Genomic DNA, 21,702 nt, shown 5'->3' with positions numbered 1-21,702 from the left:
TCTAATTCCATCATGGTGATCACAACATTCTAAAGCTATCTCTATTTAACTCAATAATCATTTTAAACCTCATGTATCATTTTGTGGACAGTGCCATGAAACCAGAACCGCCAATGTGTGTGTTTTGATAAACTTGCTTCTTCAAATTGCCTTCCATAGATTCATTAATCATTCTCCCACATATAACTTATAGATATATATATCAAACAATTTTGTTAATAGGAAAGAGCACAAAAGTCCTATACTCACTACACAGGACAATTAAACTAAGGGTCTCTATAATCCAATTGAGGAATCAGGTTGAATTTGCTCATGTTGTTCTGCATCCGGTAGTGAAAGAACAGACACCCAGTTTACTGCATTGAATGGGGTCATTCTAAGAATCAATCTATATAAGCTTAGATCATACCTTCTTAGGGGCTGCTGAATATATTTACAATTCTGTTGGTGAATGGCTGGCAATTCAGCAAATGTTCAGCACAAATTGACACATGTTCAAAGAAAATTGCAGCACAAGCTTTATGTATAGTATAATAAACAGGTTATGAAAAGTTAATTAATAATGTAAAAAACTGCTTGCCTCATGGGTGGAGAAATACTTTAATTAGAATTACATTCCATTATTGAACACACAAATTTCTACTTGAAAATAAAACAACAACTTATTAACAATTTATGAATAGGTGTGAATTGTATGATGTTTTTTTTTAATATTTATTTTTGCAAGGTCAGATAATGTTACAACCAGCAAGCAAAGAAAACATGCATATATGAAACTAGCATCAAGTTACATACATTGAATGTGACCCAAAAATTAAAAAAAAAAATAGAAAAGAGACAGGAAAGAGAGAAATGAAGCAAGGAGCGAAAAAGAAAAGCTAGCTCATAACAGAGTAGACAGGGAGGGAGATAGAGGAAAAGATAATGGGAAAAGGACAGACTAGAGAAGAAATCAAGTCAAGTGAAAGGAGAGAGAGCCTGAAAGAACGTGAGCCATGGGTTCCAATCCTTGGTGAAAGATTTAGCTGACTTTTTGAGGATGATAGTCATGTATACCAAACGCTGGACTTGCCACACTCTATTAATAATAGCCTGGAGCGATGGTGGAGATTGCTGTCGCTAGTCCGCTGCGATTTGGCAGGTGACTGGTACAGCACCTTGTAAACATTCTCTTTTATTTTAACACAGATTGAGCTGGAGGCAGCGTTCTCATAGATCTCTGACCATTCCTCCCTCAAAAGAGATTCACCAAGGTAACCCTCCCAGGCCAGTTCATGTGAGTCTCTAAGGTCTGAAGTAGGTGGAGCAAGTGCATAATACAGCATAGAGATGAGACTCTTTGTAGAAGATTGGTGAAAATAGAGATTTTCAAACGTGGTAAGGGGACGGGAGGTAAGACGTGTTATAGCTGTGTGATGAAAGTGACGGAGCTGCAGGTATTGATAAAAAAAAGTTAGAGGAAATATGAATTTGAGATTGAATGTCAGTGAATGAAGGGAACGCTGCCGTGGAGGTGAGGTCATTTAAAAAAAATCGGAATCCTTGCGAGATCCATGGAGAGAACACTTTGGGAGAAACGCACAGGGCAAACTTAGTAAAGTTAAATAAAGGTATCAATGGAGAGGGGTGGGGGGGGGGGAGGAATTTCTGAGAAGATGAGTCCCATACCGCCAGGAAATGATCGGATGAAGTAAAGCACGTTTTGGACGACGAGCCCGTGGAAGCCAGAGGAGAGTAGATGGGGAGAGCATACCTAGACTTTCAGCCTCAACATCAACCCAGACTCTGGAGGGTGCTGAACTACACCATAAAACACATTGAGCAAGTTGGGTGGAGAGGTAGTAGCGTTGGAAATCAGGGATTCCCAGTCCCCCTCCCCGCGGGGACCTCTGTAGTAGCTTAAAACGGACTCGGGGGCGCTTTAATTTGGACACGTGAAAGTGGAAGAACTTGAAATCATATGGGGGAACTCATATGGGGAGGGTCTAAAAGAGATATAGGAGTCTAGGAAGAATATTCATCTTGACCACATAAATATGACCTATCCAAGAAATATATAATTGTGACCATGTAGTGAGATCTGACTTGAATGAGAATACAAGAAAAATTAGCCTGAAAAGAGTTCAAGTGCATCCAAGAAAAGGGGAACAAAAGAAGTCAGGTTAGCAATAGTCAACAGAACATCATCTGCGTATAATGCTATCTTACGAGAGGAACTACCCACCGGAATACCTGCTATCTGTTGATTAGCCCAGATTCTGACTGCTAGCGGCTCTATAATAAGGGTGAAAATAAGTGGGGAGGGGGGTAGCCCTGCCGTGTATCAATGGCAATATTAAAAGGAGACGAGGTCAGACCATTTGCTGAAATTGTGGCCAATGGGGAGTGGTACAGGGCTGAGATGCCAGTTAAAAATTTACCAGAGAACCCCATCGCTCCCAACACCCCGCTAAATGACCAGGAAATGCAATCAAACGCTTTCTCGGCGTCCAGCGACATAGGCAGGGAGGGGAGCTTACCACTGTGAACTGAATGAATCAAATCAATTACTCTCCTAGTATTGTCGGGGGCTTGACGCCCTGGAATAAAACCCACCTGGTCAGGATGAACGAGGGAAGGAAGGAGGGGGTTCAATCTGGGGGCCAGGATTTTAGCATACATTTTAAGATCTACATTAAGGAGGGATATTGGCCTATAACTAGAGCAAAGGGAGGGATCCTTCTCTGGTTTCAGAATAAGAATGATATTAGCTCTAGTGGTAGCAGTGTCGAATGTGGCCCCGACTAAAATTTCATTAAAGAAAGATGTTAAGTGGGGACCCAAAACCGACGCAAACTTTTTATAATATTGTGGAGTAAAATCATCAGGGCCTAGAGCTGAAGAGGCTTTTAGGGATTTAATGGCCGTCAAGACCTCAGTCAAGGTAATGTCTGAATTCAAAGAGGCTTGGTGTGACGGAGTAATCATGGGGAGAGGGGTGGAGGATAAATACTCATCTAATGTGGACACCGGGTGGACTCTCTGAGGGGGAGGTGGTGGGGGTAGGTTTTAAAGAGAGGAGTAAATGTCCCGAAAGGTCTGAACAATCACCGTTGGGTCATATGTGACTGCGACCGTTTGTGAACTATAGATTTTATCAATGTGACCTAGGGCCATCTTCTTACGATGCTTTCTAGCTAACACAGAATCCGCTTTATCATAATACCTCTGTTGGAGTTTTTGCATCGTAATAGCAGCCCTGCGAGAAAGGAGGGTGTTAAGTTGGCCTTTCAATTACGTAATTTAAGTGAGTAGAGAAGGGTCATGGAGGGACTGGTGTTGGGAAAGAAGAGAAGCTATTTTACATTATAGAGATGATACCTCTTCCGTAGCTTTTCTCCTAGAGGCCGCAGTCAAGCTACTCAACTGACCACGGATAGTGGCTTTATGGGCCTGCCAAATAATACCTGGGGGAACATCCGAAGTAGAGTTATCTTGGAAGTAATTGGAGATTTAATTATAAAGGTCTAACACAGTTGACTGGTTGAGCAGGAGGGAGTAATCTAGACGCCACTTACCCCGATGTGATGGTGTTTTAAGGAGGTCTAAAATGAGGAACACCCCCGAATGATCAGTCCAGGAGAAAGGGGTAATGCCCGCCTTAGTCACAAAAGTTGGAAGCGTGTGGGATACATGTAACATGTCTATACAGGAGTAATGTTGGTGAGAGGCAAATAAGTGGGTATAATCCCTAGCATCAGAGTTGCTAGGAATCATACATGCGGTGGTGAGTGAAAAGTGTGACTAGGGAGGTCGAGTCTGAAGACATGTGGGAGCCCTGCTGGGAGGAGGAAGGGGAAGACCTGTCCAGGGTGGGGTCAAGAGTCACATTAAAGTCACCACCCTTTATCACATGGCCCCGTGCCAACCGCTCAATGCATTTAAAAAATCTGATAAAAAAGCTTCTGCTTCTGGTTAGGGGCATAGACCGAAACCAGAGTTACAGGGGCAGATCGGAGGGTACCTCCCACCAATATGGAGCGGCCCTCCGGATCTACGTAGGTATTGGAGTGCAAGAAGGGGACCTTGCTGTGGATCAAAATAGCCACTCCCCGCTTCTTGCAGTCTGCCGAGGCAAAGAAAGTCTGAAAAAACTGCTTACTCTGGAGCTGTGAATGGACTCCAGTGAAGTGCGTCTCCTAAAGAAAAACAATATCCGCTTTTTCTATCGTAAAGGCACGAGAGGCTCTCAGTAGCATCGTGCCTTTACGAGGGGTATTGAGCACGTTGACATTGATCAACAAGATTTTTAGGACCATGGCTCTGGAAGGATGCTAAGTCTCTGCAGCTTGACTAGTAATGGAGTAAAAAAAGGTAAGTAATTAATCTGTCCTTGAAAGAAAAAGAGAGATAAGAAAAGAGGCAAAGAAAGAAAGTCATGAGCAAAAGAAGGGGAAGGAAAAGAAGAGAAAAGCCCAAATGGGCGCAAACCCTGTGCGAAAAGAAGCCAGAAGGGGTTCAGTACCATAGCGAAGTTCAAATACAAATGGAAATAAACAATATCGAAAGGTGCGTGGTGGGTGGTCCTGTGTAAAGAATGGAATAAGATCAGGACCGTAGACCCACAAAAAAGAGTCATAAAATAGAATTATAGCAATATTAGCTTACCGATTAAACAGCGTGCGTAATCATCAACATATCAGCACTAAAACTTTAGAAATCTATACATTTAGGGGAAAAAGGAAGGAGGGGGGGTAGTTTGGGAGGAAAGGGGGGAGCAGGGATCTCCTCTCCATGGAAAAATCGATGGAGATCATATCAGCAGCAAGTTAAACCAATTTAAACACAATAGTAGATATATACCATTATAAATATACCAGTGAACTAGTAATATGGAGAAACTAATGTAACTATAGGCAAAAACAACAAGGAGCTCAGGGCTCCAACCAGTGTAGGTAGTCCACCTGTGAAGACAAAACATATACAAAGCAAATACCAAGTGACATTAACAGACACATCATGGTGGTGTAACGTCTCAGGCTTTGCGACGGGAGGAACGGTACCAGTCTGGCTGCAGGGGTGCTGATCGTTGGGCCTTCAGAGCTGGGTTGCGAGGCAGACGTCACGGGAAGAATGTCCAACTTAGCCAGTAAGTCCTGTCCTTGATCCAGCAATTTGATGAAGTGGGAGGAGTTGGCTGCAAACACCTGAAGTTGGAACGGAAAGCACCAACGATACCGAATACTATGCTGTCGTACGATCCTAGTAACAGGCTGTACATCCCTCAGTTTCTGAATCGTGGAGGGAGCGAGGTCCTGAAATAGCTGAATATCCATATTCCGGAAGGAGATAACAGGTAGATCTCTAGTAGCAGACAGAATACGGTCCTTTGTGCGAATATAATGCAAGCGGACAATAATGTCTCGATGCGGTAGACCATTGGCAGGACGAGCCCTCAGGGCCCTGTGGGCGTGATCTATTAGACAGTCAGTGTCAGTAAGATCCGGAAGAATCTATAGAAAAAGGCCTTTCAGAAAGGCCTGAAGGTCCGCCGGGGAGACGTCTTCAGCAATATTGCGGATGTGAATATTGTTGAGGTGGGACCGGTTCTCAGAATCCTCCTGCTTCTCCTTCAAGAGATCAACTTCATTACAGACGGGCAAGTTCGTTGTCGATTGTAGTTTGAGAGCAGCAAAGGTCGTCTGTTTTTGTCTCCAGTGTCTCCATTCTGTTGCCCAGTGAAGTTAGGTCAGTTTTGAAATCGTTGCCAACTTTAGAAAGTTCTTGATAGAATGTTTGTTTAAGCCCTTCCAAGAGATTGGTCATCACTCCTTGAATCTGAGGGTCCAACTCAACTTCAGGGAGCTGGACGTTTCTATGCGAGTTGAGTGAGGAGAAGGTGGTTTATTCTTTGATCCCAAAAAATTTGCAGAAGACCCAGAGGTCACTTTCTTTGGTTTATTAGACATAATGAAGTGACTGAGAACCGTCAGCCTGTTGAGAAGGGTGAGAAAGGCAGGAAAAGGCTGAGGAGAGTAAGGGAGGAAATGGACACTTACATCAGTTAAAATGAGAAGGGTCTTCTCCGGTCCAGTGTGAGTGGAGATCACATACTCGATGTCAATTTAACGGCAAGTAATTGAGAGTCAGTGCCAACAATAAGGATCCCACCAGGCTGTAGAACGTAGGTCCTCTGACCCTATTGTAATCGTTCCTCACTGTGATTGGTGGCGACTATGTGAATGGAGCAGTGACAGATGGTTGGTAAGCCAGCAATAGAGAAGCGTGGCAACAGCGCTGTCAGATGTAAAATGTAGAAGAGGCCACTTATCAGTGATCCATGCGGGTTGTCAAAACACTCCAGACCGCAGCTTCTCTTGTAGCCAGGCCCAGGTTGGATTATACAAAGACACTTCTCAACGTGTCTATGATGACAAGTAAATGCAGGCTGACCACCAAGGCGCACAAACCAACGGGTGAAGACCCTACAGTGCGATAGGTCGCCCAGCTCTCAGGGAAATTTTAACTTGACTGTCTTTTCAGCAGGCACTCAATCTCTGCTGCTGCCTACATACGTGGGAGCAAATATATGGGGATCCGAATGCAATGGCGCCACCTGCAGGGAACACCAGGAGGTTAACCAGCCGGGTGATGCCGGAAATGAAGCAGAGTAATGATGACCAAGACTTCCGGTATCGCTGGGGTAAGAAAGCTGACAAAGGTGATGTGCCCATAGTCTTCTCCGGAGCGCCGCTCACAGGAACCACAGGAAAGTGTCTCCAACAGCCTGGAAATCCGAGACTGTTCCAGGGATACTCAGGTCCCGCCACGTCCCCCGCACAGCCGCCCAGAGCCGAGCAAAGAAGGTGGCGAGTGTGATAAGCCAGTCTTAAATTGGCAGCAGTAGCGTGATTCATTCTGTGCCAGAGTGTCTGCCTTACCGGTAGCCCCAGAATCGAGGGTTTTCGAGCGTGAGGGAGTCAGCAATAAGGGTCTTGTGAAGCTCGATTCAGTGAGCGATATTAAAGCACCCCATTGTGGTGGCAATAGACTCCTTTAACTCAAAAGCCCGCAGAAAGCAAATAGAGCTTGGGGACCCAGAATTAACCAGGATATTTTAGTGAGGAGAAGAGACCTGTTCCAACATGCAACTTCACAGTATGGCGGTTCAATTGTATGATGTTTTAAGATGCAGATTTCTGTGAAAACAATTCCCATAATCAGAATATGAAAATGGCTTCCCACTTGTGTCAATTCTCTGATGTCCAACCGGATGTTATTTTCATGCAAAATATTTCCCATATTCAAAACAGGAAAATTACTTTTCACCAGCGCGAGTGTTATGGTGCATAGCAAGAGTTGATTTTTCTGCAAGCATTTTCCACATTAACCACATAAAAATGTCTTTTTACCTGTGCGAATTCTTTGATGATTATCAAGAGCATGTTTTTGTGTTCACCATTTCCCATATTCAGTACATAAGAGTGGATTTTCACCTATTTGAATTACTTTTGATTGGAGTGTATTTTCTGATGCTTGATGAGAATGGATTTATCTGAAAAACAGTTCCCACATTCAGAACATGAAAATGGTTTCTCACCTGTGTGAGTTCTGTGATGTTTAACAAGATGTGATTTTTCTGCAAAGCATTTTCCACATTCAGAACACAGAAATGACTTTTCACCTGTGTGAGTTTTATGGTGTTTACGAAGAGCTGATCTTTCTGCAAAGCATTTTCCACATTCCGAACATGGAAATGGCTTTTCACCTGTATGAATCCTTTGATGATTAACAAGAGGTTGTTTCCGCGTAAAACATTTCCCACAATCAGGACATGGATATAGTTTTTCACCTGTGTGAATCCTTTGATGATACACAAGATAACGTTTCCGTGTAAAACATTTTCCACACTCTGAACATGGCAATGGCTTTCGTTCGGTGTGTATTTTCTGATGACTGATGAGAACAAATTTATTTGAAAAACATTTCCCACAATCCGGACACGAAAATTGTCTCTCACCTGTGTGAATCTTTTGATGACTAACAAGACTTTGTTTCCGTGTAAAACATTTTCCACATTCAGGACATGAAAATGGTTTTTCACCTGTATGAATCCTTTGATGATTAGCAAAAAGCTGTTTCTGCGTAAAACATTTCCCACAATCAGGACATGGATATAGTTTTTCACCTGTGTGAGTCCTTTGATGATACACAAGATCACGTTTCCTTCTAAAATATTTTCCACACTCAGAACATGGAAATGGATTTTTATCAGTGTGAATTTTCTGATGATTGAGGAGAACGGATTTATATGAAAAACATTTCCCACAATCAGAACACGAAAATGGTCTCTCACCTGTGTGACTCATTTGATGAGAAACAAGATTTTGTTTATGTGTAAAACATTTTCCGCATTCAGAACATGGAAATGGTTTCTCACCTGTGTGAATCCTTTGATGACTAACAAGATGTTGTTTATGTGTAAAACATTTGCCGCATTCAGAACATGGAAATGGTTTCTCACCTGTGTGAATTCTTTGATGACTAACAAGATGTTGTTTCTGCGTAAAACATTTCCCACAATCAGGGCATGGATATAGTTTTTCACCTGTGTGAGTTCCGTGATGTTGAACAAGATGTGATTTTCGTGCAAAATATTTCCCACATTCAGTACATGGAAATGACTTTTCACCTGTGCAAATCTTTTGATGAGAAAAGAGAGCTTCTGTCTGTGCATTATGTATAATAGTATCTGAATTACCAGGAAAACATCTTCCATAGTCAGGAGGTTCAGATGATTTATCTGCACTGTCAGTTACTGGTAGGGTAATGGTATTTGCTCTTCGAGAATTTTCCATAACCTTATCTTCCGTTTCACAGTCTTGAGATAAAATGGGATGTACGGCTGAGGTATTCCTGCTGTTGTGTCCATCTATTGGAAGTAAAACATGCAATGAATGGTGTCATAAACAAGTTTTCTAAGTGTGTATCTTGGGGTGTGAGCTTCCATATGAATGTCTGTGTGTAAAATAACTTGAAGTTTAGTACCTGCCTGCAGTAAGTTAAAGCATTAAACGTGGGGAAGATATATGTCAGCACCCAGCCTCATCTATAGTGCCAGGTAGCTGTAAAGCTTAACAATACAGTTGAGGCCAAGTGCCATCTTTTGTCCTGTTTGCTTACAAGTATTGTATAAAATTGTATTATCTGTAGTGTAGTCAACCTGTAAACAGTCATTTCAGTGTATGTAAAAAAAGAAGAAAAAATACCTTTTTGTTACATTTTAGCCTCTATCTCTGTAAAGCTGATGATTCTAACATCCCAGCGTTATTTAGCTTATAGATGTGACTTTAGAACTTCCAAGATATGGAGATCATGAATATTTAGTTGAACACCTGATACGCTCTTGTTATATACAGTCACACTGGTAAGGACAGGCTCAGATAACTGTGTGTTTTTTGTATCCAGTTAGAGCATTAGAACCTTCAGTCAACTGTTAGATGTTAGAAATTACAGCTAGTCCACTAGGGAGCTTATCTACCAACCCCTTTAAAGATCACACACTCTGTCCAAATATATGCTATCTTACTCTCAGTGCCCTGTCACTTTAGAGAGCTTACTGTCAATTAGACATGTAGAGAGCTGTAGAACCTATATTAGGACTTTGCCTTGTCATCTTATTTTAGTGTGCACTTTTACTGTGATCACCCTGTCATCTAGTGGTCAACTCTGCATATACAGTGCCCCTTCTATATTTATAATTATAACTTACAGAAAAAATGTTTTCTCCCTTTATTGAAAACTCTAGACCTCCCTATGAGGATGTACCCGATTTGAGCTACCACGCTGACTGCCACCCGCTAAAACATGCTATTCCCAGATATAAAGTGATGTACTTATTCTCTTCCATGAACCTGTTCAAGACTCTAGTCTAGGCATAATGCCTATAACGATCTACCTATATTAACTTAGATTAACTGTTTTTTCTGTGGATCTTTGTTGCTTTTTCGCCTACATGGCTTGTAGTGGGCGCAATGGGCCCTAAGAAGATTAAATAATCTAAACTGGCTCCCAAGCGCCCCTTCTTCAAGCCCCAAAGGATGGTATCTCCGCCCCACGACACATTCTGAGTTTGCTGGTGCTCAATCGGAGCCTTCTTCCCCTACAAATACACTATCGCAGATTGATCCGGATGCTCCAATCACCTTTAAATCTATGCAATAGTTACTTGCTACCCTAAAGTCTGACCTACTTTCTAAAATACGATCCTCTCTCAAGGCCAATCAATCTGATGTGGCAAAATTGGGTAGGGAAGGACATGTCATTGATAGACTAAAATTGAGGAGATGGTGATCTCTTGCAAGTACCTCCTTACTTCTCAAGAACAACTAGAGTCCGAAGTATGTATGCTGAAAGACATGTGGGCAGACCTGGTGGATAGGTCCCACCGGAACAATATTAAGATACGGGGGATTCCGAAACAAGTCTCCAATGTTGTCCTTCTGCCTTTTGTCAAGGATCTATTCTGCAAGATTCTACCTGCAGCCTCTGACCAAGACCTGCTTGTAGAACGCACGTACAGGTTACCTAGGGCACGGGCTAGTCTGGATACACTGCCTAGAGATACTCTAATTTTACTACACTTTATTTTATATAAAGGAGCATATCCTGCAAGCAACACGAGAGGCTGAAGGTTGAGATATTCTTCAAGACCTTCAACTGTTTCCAGACTTCTCATTCGCCACAGTGGCTAAACGTCGCTCCTTCCAGCCGGTCAAGAAGATTCTGCGAGACAGCATCATCCCATATCGGTGGGGATTTCCGGTCAAACTGCTGGTTCATAGGAACAATTCTATGCATGTTTTCTATTCGGCGGAGAAGGGGACCAAGATTCTGATAACTTGGAATCTCCTGTCTTATCCACTGGATCCCAAGTCTCGGGCTTAGATCGAGAGCGACTGGACGAGGCAGGGGAAAACCTAAATCAGGGCCAGGAATTTCCTTCTGCTTTGTTTCACTGTGCCCTGAACAGCCTGAGTTCCCCAATTATTTTCTTTGAAACTGACCCATTACACATCAGATATCTTACATGAGGGACCTGTTCTGTTAGAATGTTCTCAATGTCATTATGTCTCTGACACGTAAGTATAAGATAATGTTTATTTTTATATTGAACATTTTTCTATGCTGGTTTAGACATTGCCTGATTGGCTGTTTCCTATAAATGCTGTGTTTCTGTTATTGTTGTTTCCCTCCTGCAGGTTCCCGGGACTGATTGCAGCAGGCAGCCTTTGCTTCCTATTTCTTTTTAAATGTTTATTTTGTTTCTATGCTTTTTAGGTTGTATGGAGTTCACTACTTACCATGTATATACTATGTGTCTAGTCTGCTTCTTTGGGAGCTTCTTAATAATTAGGTTGGGGGTATGGTTTCTATTCTCAAAACGCTCTAGAGTAGCCCGACTCAGGGGTTGTACTATATGTTCTGTTTGGCGGATTAGACGGGTCATTTTAAGTACATTGGAGTACATTTTTGCTAACATTGTTGTTCTATGGGTATGGTCAATGTTTTTCTGTATAATTATTTATATGTATGTTGGTGGTGGCGTTTCATGGCCCAGACAATTTGTTCTTCCATCCTGAGTATGGTTAACTTTCTATCTATTACTGCTCGGGGTTAAAGCTCACCGAATAAACGCAGGATTGCTCTAACTTTCTTTTATAAAGCTGGGGCGGATGTTGTTGCCTTTCAGGAGACACACTTTGCGGCTCGGGCCCCTCCTGTCTTTAAAGACCACCATTACTCTACTTGTTTTACCGTCAATGGTCTCCAGAAACGCAATAGAGTAGCCCTGTTAGTTAGTTTCTGTAGTTCTTTTCAATTTTCCTCAAAAGTCAAGGATAAAAAGGCAGGTTTCTAATAGTAATTGATACTTTGGGTGATAAGTGGGTCGGACTAGTTTCCCTGTATGCACCCAACTCCAGGCAGATCCAATTCCTGAAATCTACATTGGCATTAAAAGCATAAAGGGGGTAGTTTGATAGACATGGCAGAGTTTAACCTGGTGGTGAACCAGAGACTAGACAGGTCTACCAGGGACCGCCAGTCATCAACCTGCACCCCACTGGGCCCCTCACTGGCTTTCGGGAGACTCCTAGCAGAGCATGGTATCTACGACGCCTGGCTGTCCCAGATGAGAGGCATTACACATATTTCTGTTCTAAACATAACACGTGTTCTAGGATTGATCTTATTCTCTCTGATAAATGGGTATTGCAAAATATGTTTAAGACTCAGATCTTCCCCATGACTTGGTCTGAACATGTTCCGGTGGTTTGGACCTGGAAGCCAGTGTGCCCGGTCACTCCTCCACGTCAGTGGCATCTACCAGCTTATCTATTATCCTCTCTGGAGGCTAAGCTAGCGATTAAGGAGGCCTTCCTTCTGTTTATTCAAACCAATGACCCTAGAGAGACCTTCATTTTCAGCTATTGGTGCACGCTTAAAGTGGTCATTCCGAGTGGTGTCCATTCAGGTTACTTCATGGATCTAGAAGGCGAATTTGCACCACCAGCAGGAATTGGAGACCAAAATCATGCTTTAGGAGAATAAGACCCACCCTTCCAAGTCCCTTAAGTCAGAAATTTCCTAGGTGGGATCAAGTCGATTATAGGTCCAGATGGTGTTAAATGCTCTAACCCCCACGATATAGTTGATATTTTAGCTTCTCTTTATACTGGGTTGTACAAATTGAAAAATGCCGCCACTACCCACCAACCAAGTATGGCAGATGTTTCCTCCTTCCTTGAAGGGCTTCCCCTCACCTCCATTGATTTGTCTACAAGGAAGAAGTTAGATGCCCCCTGGTCTCAAGAGGAGATCCGGTGAATCATTAGTCATCTCCTTAAAGATAAAGCACCAGGTCCTGACGGCTATATAAATAACTTTTTTGTTACATTTAAAGAAGATATGCTGCCTATACTGGAGCAGTTGTATAATGCGGGTACTACAAGGGGGAGTTTTCCGACCGAAATCCGACATAATAGTTATTCCCAAACCGAGCAAGGACTTAAATTATAGGTCAATTGCTTTATTATATGCGAATGTTAATTTGTTGTTATTCTGGTGTTGATACACCTAGACCAAGTGGGGTATGTCAAGTGACGACGGGCCACTGACAATTCAAGACACATTTTCAATCTGATAGAACATATCCATAACACAAACGGTGTAATGCTGCTTCTCTCATTAGATGCTGAAAAGGCGTTCGACAGACTCCACTGGTCTTACATGATGAGGATTATTGAACGGTTTGGGTTTAGTGGGGCGATTCGTCAGTATATTTTGGCACCATACACGGGGCCCTCTGCCCGGGTGATCAGTGATGGCTTTCTCTATGCTAATTTCCCTATCTCAAATAAACCCCTCAAGGATGCCCTCTGTCCCCTCTTATATATCTTTTGGCGATCAAACCACTCACTGTTAGAGTGAGGCTCTCCCAAGAATGTGGGTGTATAGTTATGGGAGGAATATCACATAAACTATGTTTGTTTACCGATGACATCCTGTTGTTTGTCACTGACCCGGAGACCTTGTTGCCGGCCGTCCACAGTATTTTATCTCAGTTTAGCCTCTCTCTATAAGTTTAACACATCCAAGACACAGGCTCTTCCAAATAACAAACCCTTGGAGAGCTTGCAGAGCCTTAAAGGTAAGTTTGCCTAAATGTGGAAATCCACAGATCTCCCCTATTTAAGTATTCCAGCGTTGGCGGACTTGTGAAACTCCAGGTGTTGTAAAACTACAAGTCCCAGCATAACCTTCCACCAATAAGCTGCCATATATTGGCAAAGCATGCTGGGACTTGTAGTTTCACAACACCTGGAGTGTCACAGTTTAGCCAACACTGAGGTATTCAAATAACTTCACACTTGGATATCATTATTGACAAAAACTTTTCATTGCTCCTGCTACAGCTCTCAGCTCTGACTGTTTCATGGATGTTTGCTCCTCCCAAAACTGCTGTATTTGTTTCATATGCTCCCGTTGCGATTTGCAGCTAAGCTACAGACTAAATTTACAGCTGTCATGAACACCTATGTGTGGAAGAAGAAATTACCCTGTGTGTATGACTTTAGGGAGATTGCAGGGGGGGTTTAATTTGCCCGATATGTTGAAATACCACGATCCATGATTATTGTCTCAGATGTGTGACTGGTCTCTTGTCGGGTCAGAAGCCCTGGGTGGATGTGGAGAAAGCTTACAACTTAGATTATCCCTTAGCGGATCTGTTTTGGGTCCCTATAGACTGGAGACCTAAGAGATTAATTGTAAAACAGTTTAGTCATTAACGATTCTCAAATTAATTGAGCCTTTATTTGAAATGTTTTAAGTTGATTGGGGACAGGACCGTAGTTCATGGAAATGAAACAACTGGATGGACTGCCCACCAGTGTCATCCTAGTAAACAACTGTTGTGAGAGCTGGTGCTGGGCACAGTGTGCAACTGTGACTTCTGCACTATGTGTGGGGAAAATCTATATTTTATGGGTTTCGCTCCCCAGGAGAGAGCATAGAGAAACGCCATATGCTGTATGTAACTGCTCTGACTACATGACAGTCAGTCCACATACTGATCTAAGCTCTCTGCTGGGTGACCTACTACCTACATCACAGTACATGAGGTGGAGGAGCTGAATGAAGGAGCTCACACACTGGGCAGATACTTTGTCCTAATTAGTATGTAGTGACAGAGGAGGGCGCAGAATAAGAGATTGTTGTATGGACAGAACATGGAGAAGAATTGAGTCTGTTCTGTATATAATGGTTATTACTCACCTGTGCTGGTATCTGTAGGAATGTCCTCCTCCGTACCCAGCTGATCACCCCTCACATACGTCTTTTCTCCACCATCAATGTGGGTTACATGAATTCCCTCTCCCTCCTCTCTATCTTCATCCTTAACATGTATCAGGTTTTCATCCTAAATAGCACACACAATAAAATCACATTATAATAATATCTGACTATAAATAATACTAGGGGACAGTTATGTCTGATGAAATACCTATTGTGAAGAAACGCGTCAGGTTAAACACTCTTTTTACAATGCAAGGGGTGCAAATTAGTATTCTGTTTTGCACATAAGTTAAATACTGACTGTTTTTTCATGTAACACACAAATATCAACTTTAAATTTCAGTGTACAAATAAGCTATCAAGTATTTGTGTGCTACATGAAAAAACAGTCAGTATTTAACTTATGTGCAAAACAGAATACTAGTTTGCACCCCTTGCATTGTAACATGGTATTGTGCAGGAGACTTAAATAAGAAGTTTCTTAAGTTAAGATCCTTAATGAATCAGGCCCATTGTTCTTATCCTATTGTACAGATGTTTCCTTTCAGTTATATATTTTTCAATAAGAATATATTCATTTGTTTGTGTTCCTCGTTATAATATGTATATATCTCTTACATTGATTGTTATGGTAAATCCTGCCTTAATTCTGCAAATGATTTCCAATTTAGTGTATTCTGTTTCTTATTTATTATAATATGGATTTGATTCAGACATATATACATTAACTTTTCTACTTCTAGTTTTTTTAATCAATACTTTAGGATATTGTAATAAATTTCTCATTTGAATTTGTCTATCCTTTATATTACTGCTAATGGCTATTGACAACTTTTAGAACAGATGGTAAGAGGTCTTCACCTATAGCAGCCGCCTATCGCGTAGTTAGTCGCACTCACAATCAATCAGAATTAGGGCAGAGTATCCGCAGGGAAACAGGAGCAGGTCGGCTAATGTGTGACACAGACACTATAACTGACTAATCCCTTCCTGCCTTAAATACAGTAAGGAGCCAATCACAATGCACAGCACCAGCCCACCAAATCAGCCACAACAGGCTGATAATTAAACACCAGCTATTGCGCACGTTTCCTGGCTGTCAAACTCCTAACAGGGATGCAGCAGTGATCAGAACGTCCTGGTCGTCCTGGCCATGGTCCGGACGCTGCAGCAGGACGAGACGCCCAGGAATAGCTGGGACACGGCCACAGACAGATCCAGCCGGGTCGTCACGACTACAACTGCGGCTCGTGACACTTTAATGTGTCTGAATCATCTTTCATCCCTACAGTCCTTGTCATAATGAGTGATTGTGAATGGTTACATTACTTTCATTTTCATAAACATTCATTTTATATTTTAATATTTCAAAATATTTTAGATGAAAATAAAAAGTGTTTAATACGAATAAATAAAATAATAAGTTTTAGATGTGTGCGATCATTTCTTCAGCGCACCATGAAATATCAACCCTTCTATTTCGTGAGGGTTATATTCCCAGAGGTTTTGCACTGAGAGACCAAATACATGAATTATTAATGCATTAATTACTTTAAAGAAAAAGAAATCTAAATTATTGGTGCTGTCAGTAAATTGTGAGATTACAACATTTGACTCATTTCTTGTAAGGTTTCAAAATGAGAATATTATTGAGTGAGTAATCTGTGTGTATTTGAGTAGCAGACGCTGTATATACAAGTTATCTGCCCTGCAGCTGAAGAGACGGTGGACAGAGGACATGGGTATATAACACCATTACTTATACAGAGAGACTGTGACACATAAAACAGAAACAGAAGAGCCAAGTAGGGAGAATCATAAATTAAGTAGAGTATACGAGAAACATACAAGACCTATGAAATATACGATATATGACACATAGGAGAAAGTCTGGATATGATTTGCATTAAACCACTTCTGTTACTATATTTAATTACAAATGTTATTCTTCTCTAAATACTGATTAATTAAATGTTATATAATAAATCAATAATACCACTTGGACACTGTACCTGTACAGGGTAACTATTCCTCTCATATAATATATCTGCTTTGGTCACTTATCCACAGATCTTTGTTGGAAGTGTCAGTCAGACTCCAGTAAAATGTCTCACAAGACACTGAGCGGTCATCATATTGTTTTACATTACAGAGATATATTAGTTTCCATATTCATGAATCCCACAAATATGTCTCTTAGAGATGACTGATGACCACTGTGACATGGATGTCCCCCACCAATATAAAGTCACTAACAGATGGAGTGGGTTGGAGAGAAATGGCTCATACACAATTTATGTGACTGGGTGACACCAATACAGCGTCCTATTAATCTCAAGTAAACTTGTTCCATTTAGACACAGTCAGGACGGCCCATTTCTTCTTATATCGGAGCCATGTCTTGAACGCCCATAAACTGGTTTATTCTCTCCCTCTATTTACACTTACTCTGGTTGTCAGAGAATCATGAATTCCCTTTGATAGACCTATAGTACTATGTACTAACATGTGTGAGAGTTTGTATTAGTGTCATCTGTGTCTAATGTTATAGTTGTTATGGTGTAAATACATTGCTCATTTTTTCGCACACATAAAATGCAAAAACAAAATAAACAAAAGAACCTGACATCAGTTTTATTATTAGAACTGCTAATTATATGTACCTGAAATTCATGTGGGATATTTCTCTCTTCCGCTCTATAAATAGGACTTGGACATCTCTCTGATACATTTCCATTATCGGATCCATCTGTAGAAGACGAACACACAGGGAGTGACCACATGGTTTATATAGGATATATCAGAGGATGTGTATATCTAGTTAGGTCTCTTACCCAGTGGTGTGAGGGGCCGGTGATTCTCCATCATGACGTCCGTGTACAGATCCTTGTGTCCCTCTAAATACTCCCACTCCTCCATGGAGAAATAGACAGTGACATCCTGACACCTTATAGGAACCTGACACACACAATGATACAGTCATCACCCAGACACATCCCCTGGTGTTACTGTATAATGTACCATTCCCAGCAGTCACCTCTCCAGTCAGCAGCTGAATGATCTTGTTGGTGAGTTCTAGAATCCTCTGGTCATTGTTTCTCTTATATATCAGTGAGTGAGGTGGAAGTTTCATGATGGGGCTCCGAGTCCTGCTCCATCCTCCTGACACCTGGGAGCTGATGCTGGATGACACATGATTACTGGACTCCTTCCGCACTACTGTATAATCCTGTGTAATGTGAGACAGTAGTAAGTATCACTATACTTGAGGTTCAGTGAAAGTCTGAAACTGGCAGAAGACCTATATGACACCTTGATCTGGGTATTTCTAGAAATGATTTATAGGAGACATTTATGTAGGTGAAGAAAATAATATCCAGTAAAGAAAATACCATAAAATTACTTGTCTGATAGAAACTGTCTGAAATCCTCACTCTACTCTCTACGCTCTTCCTCAACCTGATCCCTTGACTCTGTTCCCTCCAAACTAATCCGCTCCCTCTCCTCCAATGTCTTCACCTTGCTCACCTCTTAAACCTTTCTCTCCCCACAGGTGTCTTCCCCTCCACCATCAAACATGTTCTCATCACCCCTATTCTCAATAAATCTTTCATTAACCAATCCCCTCTCTCAAACTACCTCCCCATTTCTTTGCTCCCCTTTGCTTCTAAATTTTGACCCCACTCCTGCCACCTGGCCACTCCACTCTGCCTCGGACCTATGCCTTTGCTCACCTCCTCACACACTCACCTCCAAGACTTCTCCTGTGCTGCTCCCCACCACTGTAACTCTTTACCTCCCAGAACCTACAATCCTTTAAACGACCCTTCAAAACTCACCTTTTAATGCTCAGCTATTCAACCCCCACTCGACCATCTTGTCCACCACCTGATCTTCCTTTGCCCACCATCTCCAATTTATTCCAGTTGCTCCTACTCTCTCATCTCCGCTCCTTCTAGAATGTAAGCAGGATCCTCTCTTCCTATTGTCTCATGTCTGTCTACTGTCCATCTTCCTCATATGTCCCTGTCATGTCTTTTACTGTCCCTACAGTTTTATACTCGCACTCACTGATGCTCCTTTGGTGTAACTGTCTCCATGTATTTGTGATCCTGCTCACTGTAGTTATGTGTTATCTATATTGGTACAATTGTCTGAAGCTACGGAATCTGTGGCACATATAACTAAATAATAATAAGAAGAATTAAAGATACATAACAGTACATCTGGTGCTATCATTTTCTTTGTTAGCACCACATCATCTACAGGGCAGCACGGTGGCTCAGTGGTTAGCACTTCTGCCTCACAGCACTGGGGTCATGAGTTCAATTCCCGACCAATTCAGCTCATCTGTGAGGAGTTTGTATGTTCTCCCCTTGTTTGCGTTGGTTTCCTCCGGGTGCTCCAGTTTCCACCCACATTCCAAATTCATACTGGTAGGTTAATTGGCTGCTATCAAATTAACCTTAGTCTGTGTGTGTCTGTGTTAGGGAATTTAGACTGTAAGCCCCAATGAGGCAGGGAGTGATGTGAGTGAGTGGCGCTACATAATTAAATGGTAATAATAATAATAATAATAATAATCTAACCCTGGACAATACTTAATATTAATTCTCTGAGGATTTCAAGAGATAATAGCGATTTCAGTGTGACATTCCCAGATCCCCTCACCTCTCCAGTCAGCAGAGAGATGATCTCCAGGGTGAGATTAAATATCCTCTCAGTCATGTGACTCCTGTCCTTGTCCATCATGAAGACACTGGGAATGGGTAGACCTTGGCAATGAGCTCTGTAGGTAGAAACAGATATCAATTCTTTGTTTAAAACATCCTGGTGGGATGGAATTCTGTATTGAGATAGTAGAAACTATAGGGCTATTAAATCCATTTCTCATCAATATAATCAACCCACAAAGTAACATCAGAATGAATGTTCAGATCACTCCATCAGATCACGCTACAGTTTATACATTTCGGTTCAAAGGAAAATACCATCACATTCACATAGCAGAGGACCTGCAGAATACAGAAGTATTGAACAATTGGAAATAAATGGGATTTAGAAAACTGTAAAAGTAGTCTATAACCAGGTACTGGTAATATTACTATATACCTGTGATCTGATGGCATGTCTAAATGTGTGCACTGATAACAGTAGTCATTACATGAACAGTGACAACACTAAGCTACAGTACACATGATAAGACTTCTGCAGTGTACAATGTACAGTGTGTTATAGTACTCCTTCCCTGTACCCTCACCTGACTCCCCTCAGCCTGGTCTCCCAGCACTGTCACCACTACTCCTTCCCTGCACCCTCACCTGACTCCCCTCTGCCTGGCCTCCCAGCACTGTCTCCACTACTCCTTCCCTGCACCCTCACCTGACTCCCCTCTGCCTGGTCTCCCAGCACTGTCTCCACTACTCCTTCCCTGCACCCTCACCTGACTCCCCTCTGCCTGGTCTCCCAGCACTGGCACCACTACTCCTTCCCTGCACTCTCACCTGACTCCCCTCTGCCTGGTCTCCCAGCACTGTCACCACTACTCCTTCCCTGCGCTCCCACCTGACTCCCCTCTGCCTGGTCTCCCAGCACTGTCTCCACTACTCCTTCCCTGCACTCTCACCTGACTCCCCTCTGCCTGGTCTCCCAGCACTGTCTCCACTACTCCTTCCCTGCACTCTCACCTGACTCCCCTCTGCCTGGTCTCCCAGCACTGTCTCCACTACTCCTTCCCTGCACCCTCACCTGACTCCCCTCTGCCTGGTCTCCCAGCACTGGCACCACTACTCCTTCCCTGCACTCTCACCTGACTCCCCTCTGCCTGGTCTCCCAGCACTGGCTCCACTACTCCTTCCCTGCACCCTCACCTGACTCCCCTCTGCCTGGTCTCCCAGCACTGGCACCACTACTCCTTCCCTGCACTCTCACCTGACTCCCCTCTCCCTGGTCTCCCAGCACTGTCACCACTACTCCTTCCCTGCACCCTCACCTGACTCCCCTCTGCCTGGTCTCCCAGCACTGTCACCACTACTCCTTCCCTGCACTCTCACCTGACTCCCCTCTGCCTGGTCTCCCAGCACTGTCTCCACTACTCCTTCCCTGCACCCTCACCTGACTCCCCTCTGCCTGATCTCCCAGCACTGTCACCACTACTCCTTCCCTGCACTCTCACCTGACTCCCCTCTGCCTGGTCTCCCAGCACTGGCACCACTACTCCTTCCCTGCACTCTCATCTGACTCCCCTCTGCCTGGTCTCCCAGCACTGGCACCACTACTCCTTCCCTGCACTCTCACCTGACTCCCCTCTGCCTGGTCTCCCAGCACTGTCACCACTACTCCTTCCCTGCACTCTCACCTGACTCCCCTCTGCCTGGTCTCCCAGCACTGTCACCACTACTCCTTCCCTGCACCCTCACCTGACTCCCCTCTGCCTGGTCTCCCAGCACTGTCACCACTACTCCTTCCCTGCACTCTCAACTGACTCCCCCCTGCCTGGTCTCCCAGCACTGGCACCACTACTCCTTCCCTGCACTCTCACCTGACTCCCCTCTGCCTGATCTCCCAGCACTGTCACCACTACTCCTTCCCTGCACTCTCACCTGACTCCCCTCTGCCTGGTCTCCCAGCACTGTCACCACTACTCCTTCCCTGCACTCTCACCTGACTCCCCTCTGCCTGGTCTCCCAGCACTGTCACCACTACTCCTTCCCTGCACTCCCACCTGACTCCCCTCTGCCTGGTCTCCCAGCACTGTCACCACTACTCCCTCAGTACATTAGTACAGCTATATGCTGAGTCACTACATGGACATAACATACCTCTCCCGGAGTTAAACAACGGTAGCGGCTAAATCCCCTTCAG

At 43.1% G+C, this 21,702-nt stretch overlaps 1 protein-coding gene across 1 annotated transcript in view; it reads right to left on the bottom strand.

Annotated features, from left to right (window-relative positions):
* Positions 1-590: 590 nt before the first annotated feature.
* The window catches only part of LOC142160023 (uncharacterized), a 99,189-nt gene continuing 78,077 nt past the window's right edge, over positions 591-21,702 (bottom strand). Inside the window, exon 8 of the mRNA XM_075214943.1 lies at positions 591-8,587. Coding sequence (XP_075071044.1) covers positions 7,485-8,587 — 1,103 coding nt within the window. The 3' untranslated portion in view covers positions 591-7,484. The remainder of the gene's footprint in view (positions 8,588-21,702) is intronic.

This window comes from Mixophyes fleayi, chromosome 6, assembly GCF_038048845.1.
Source record: "Mixophyes fleayi isolate aMixFle1 chromosome 6, aMixFle1.hap1, whole genome shotgun sequence".
In the NCBI taxonomy this organism is placed as follows: Eukaryota; Metazoa; Chordata; class Amphibia; order Anura; family Limnodynastidae; genus Mixophyes; species Mixophyes fleayi.
The sequence above is the reverse complement of the archived record's forward strand: the minus strand, read 5'-3'. Positions and strand labels throughout refer to the sequence as shown.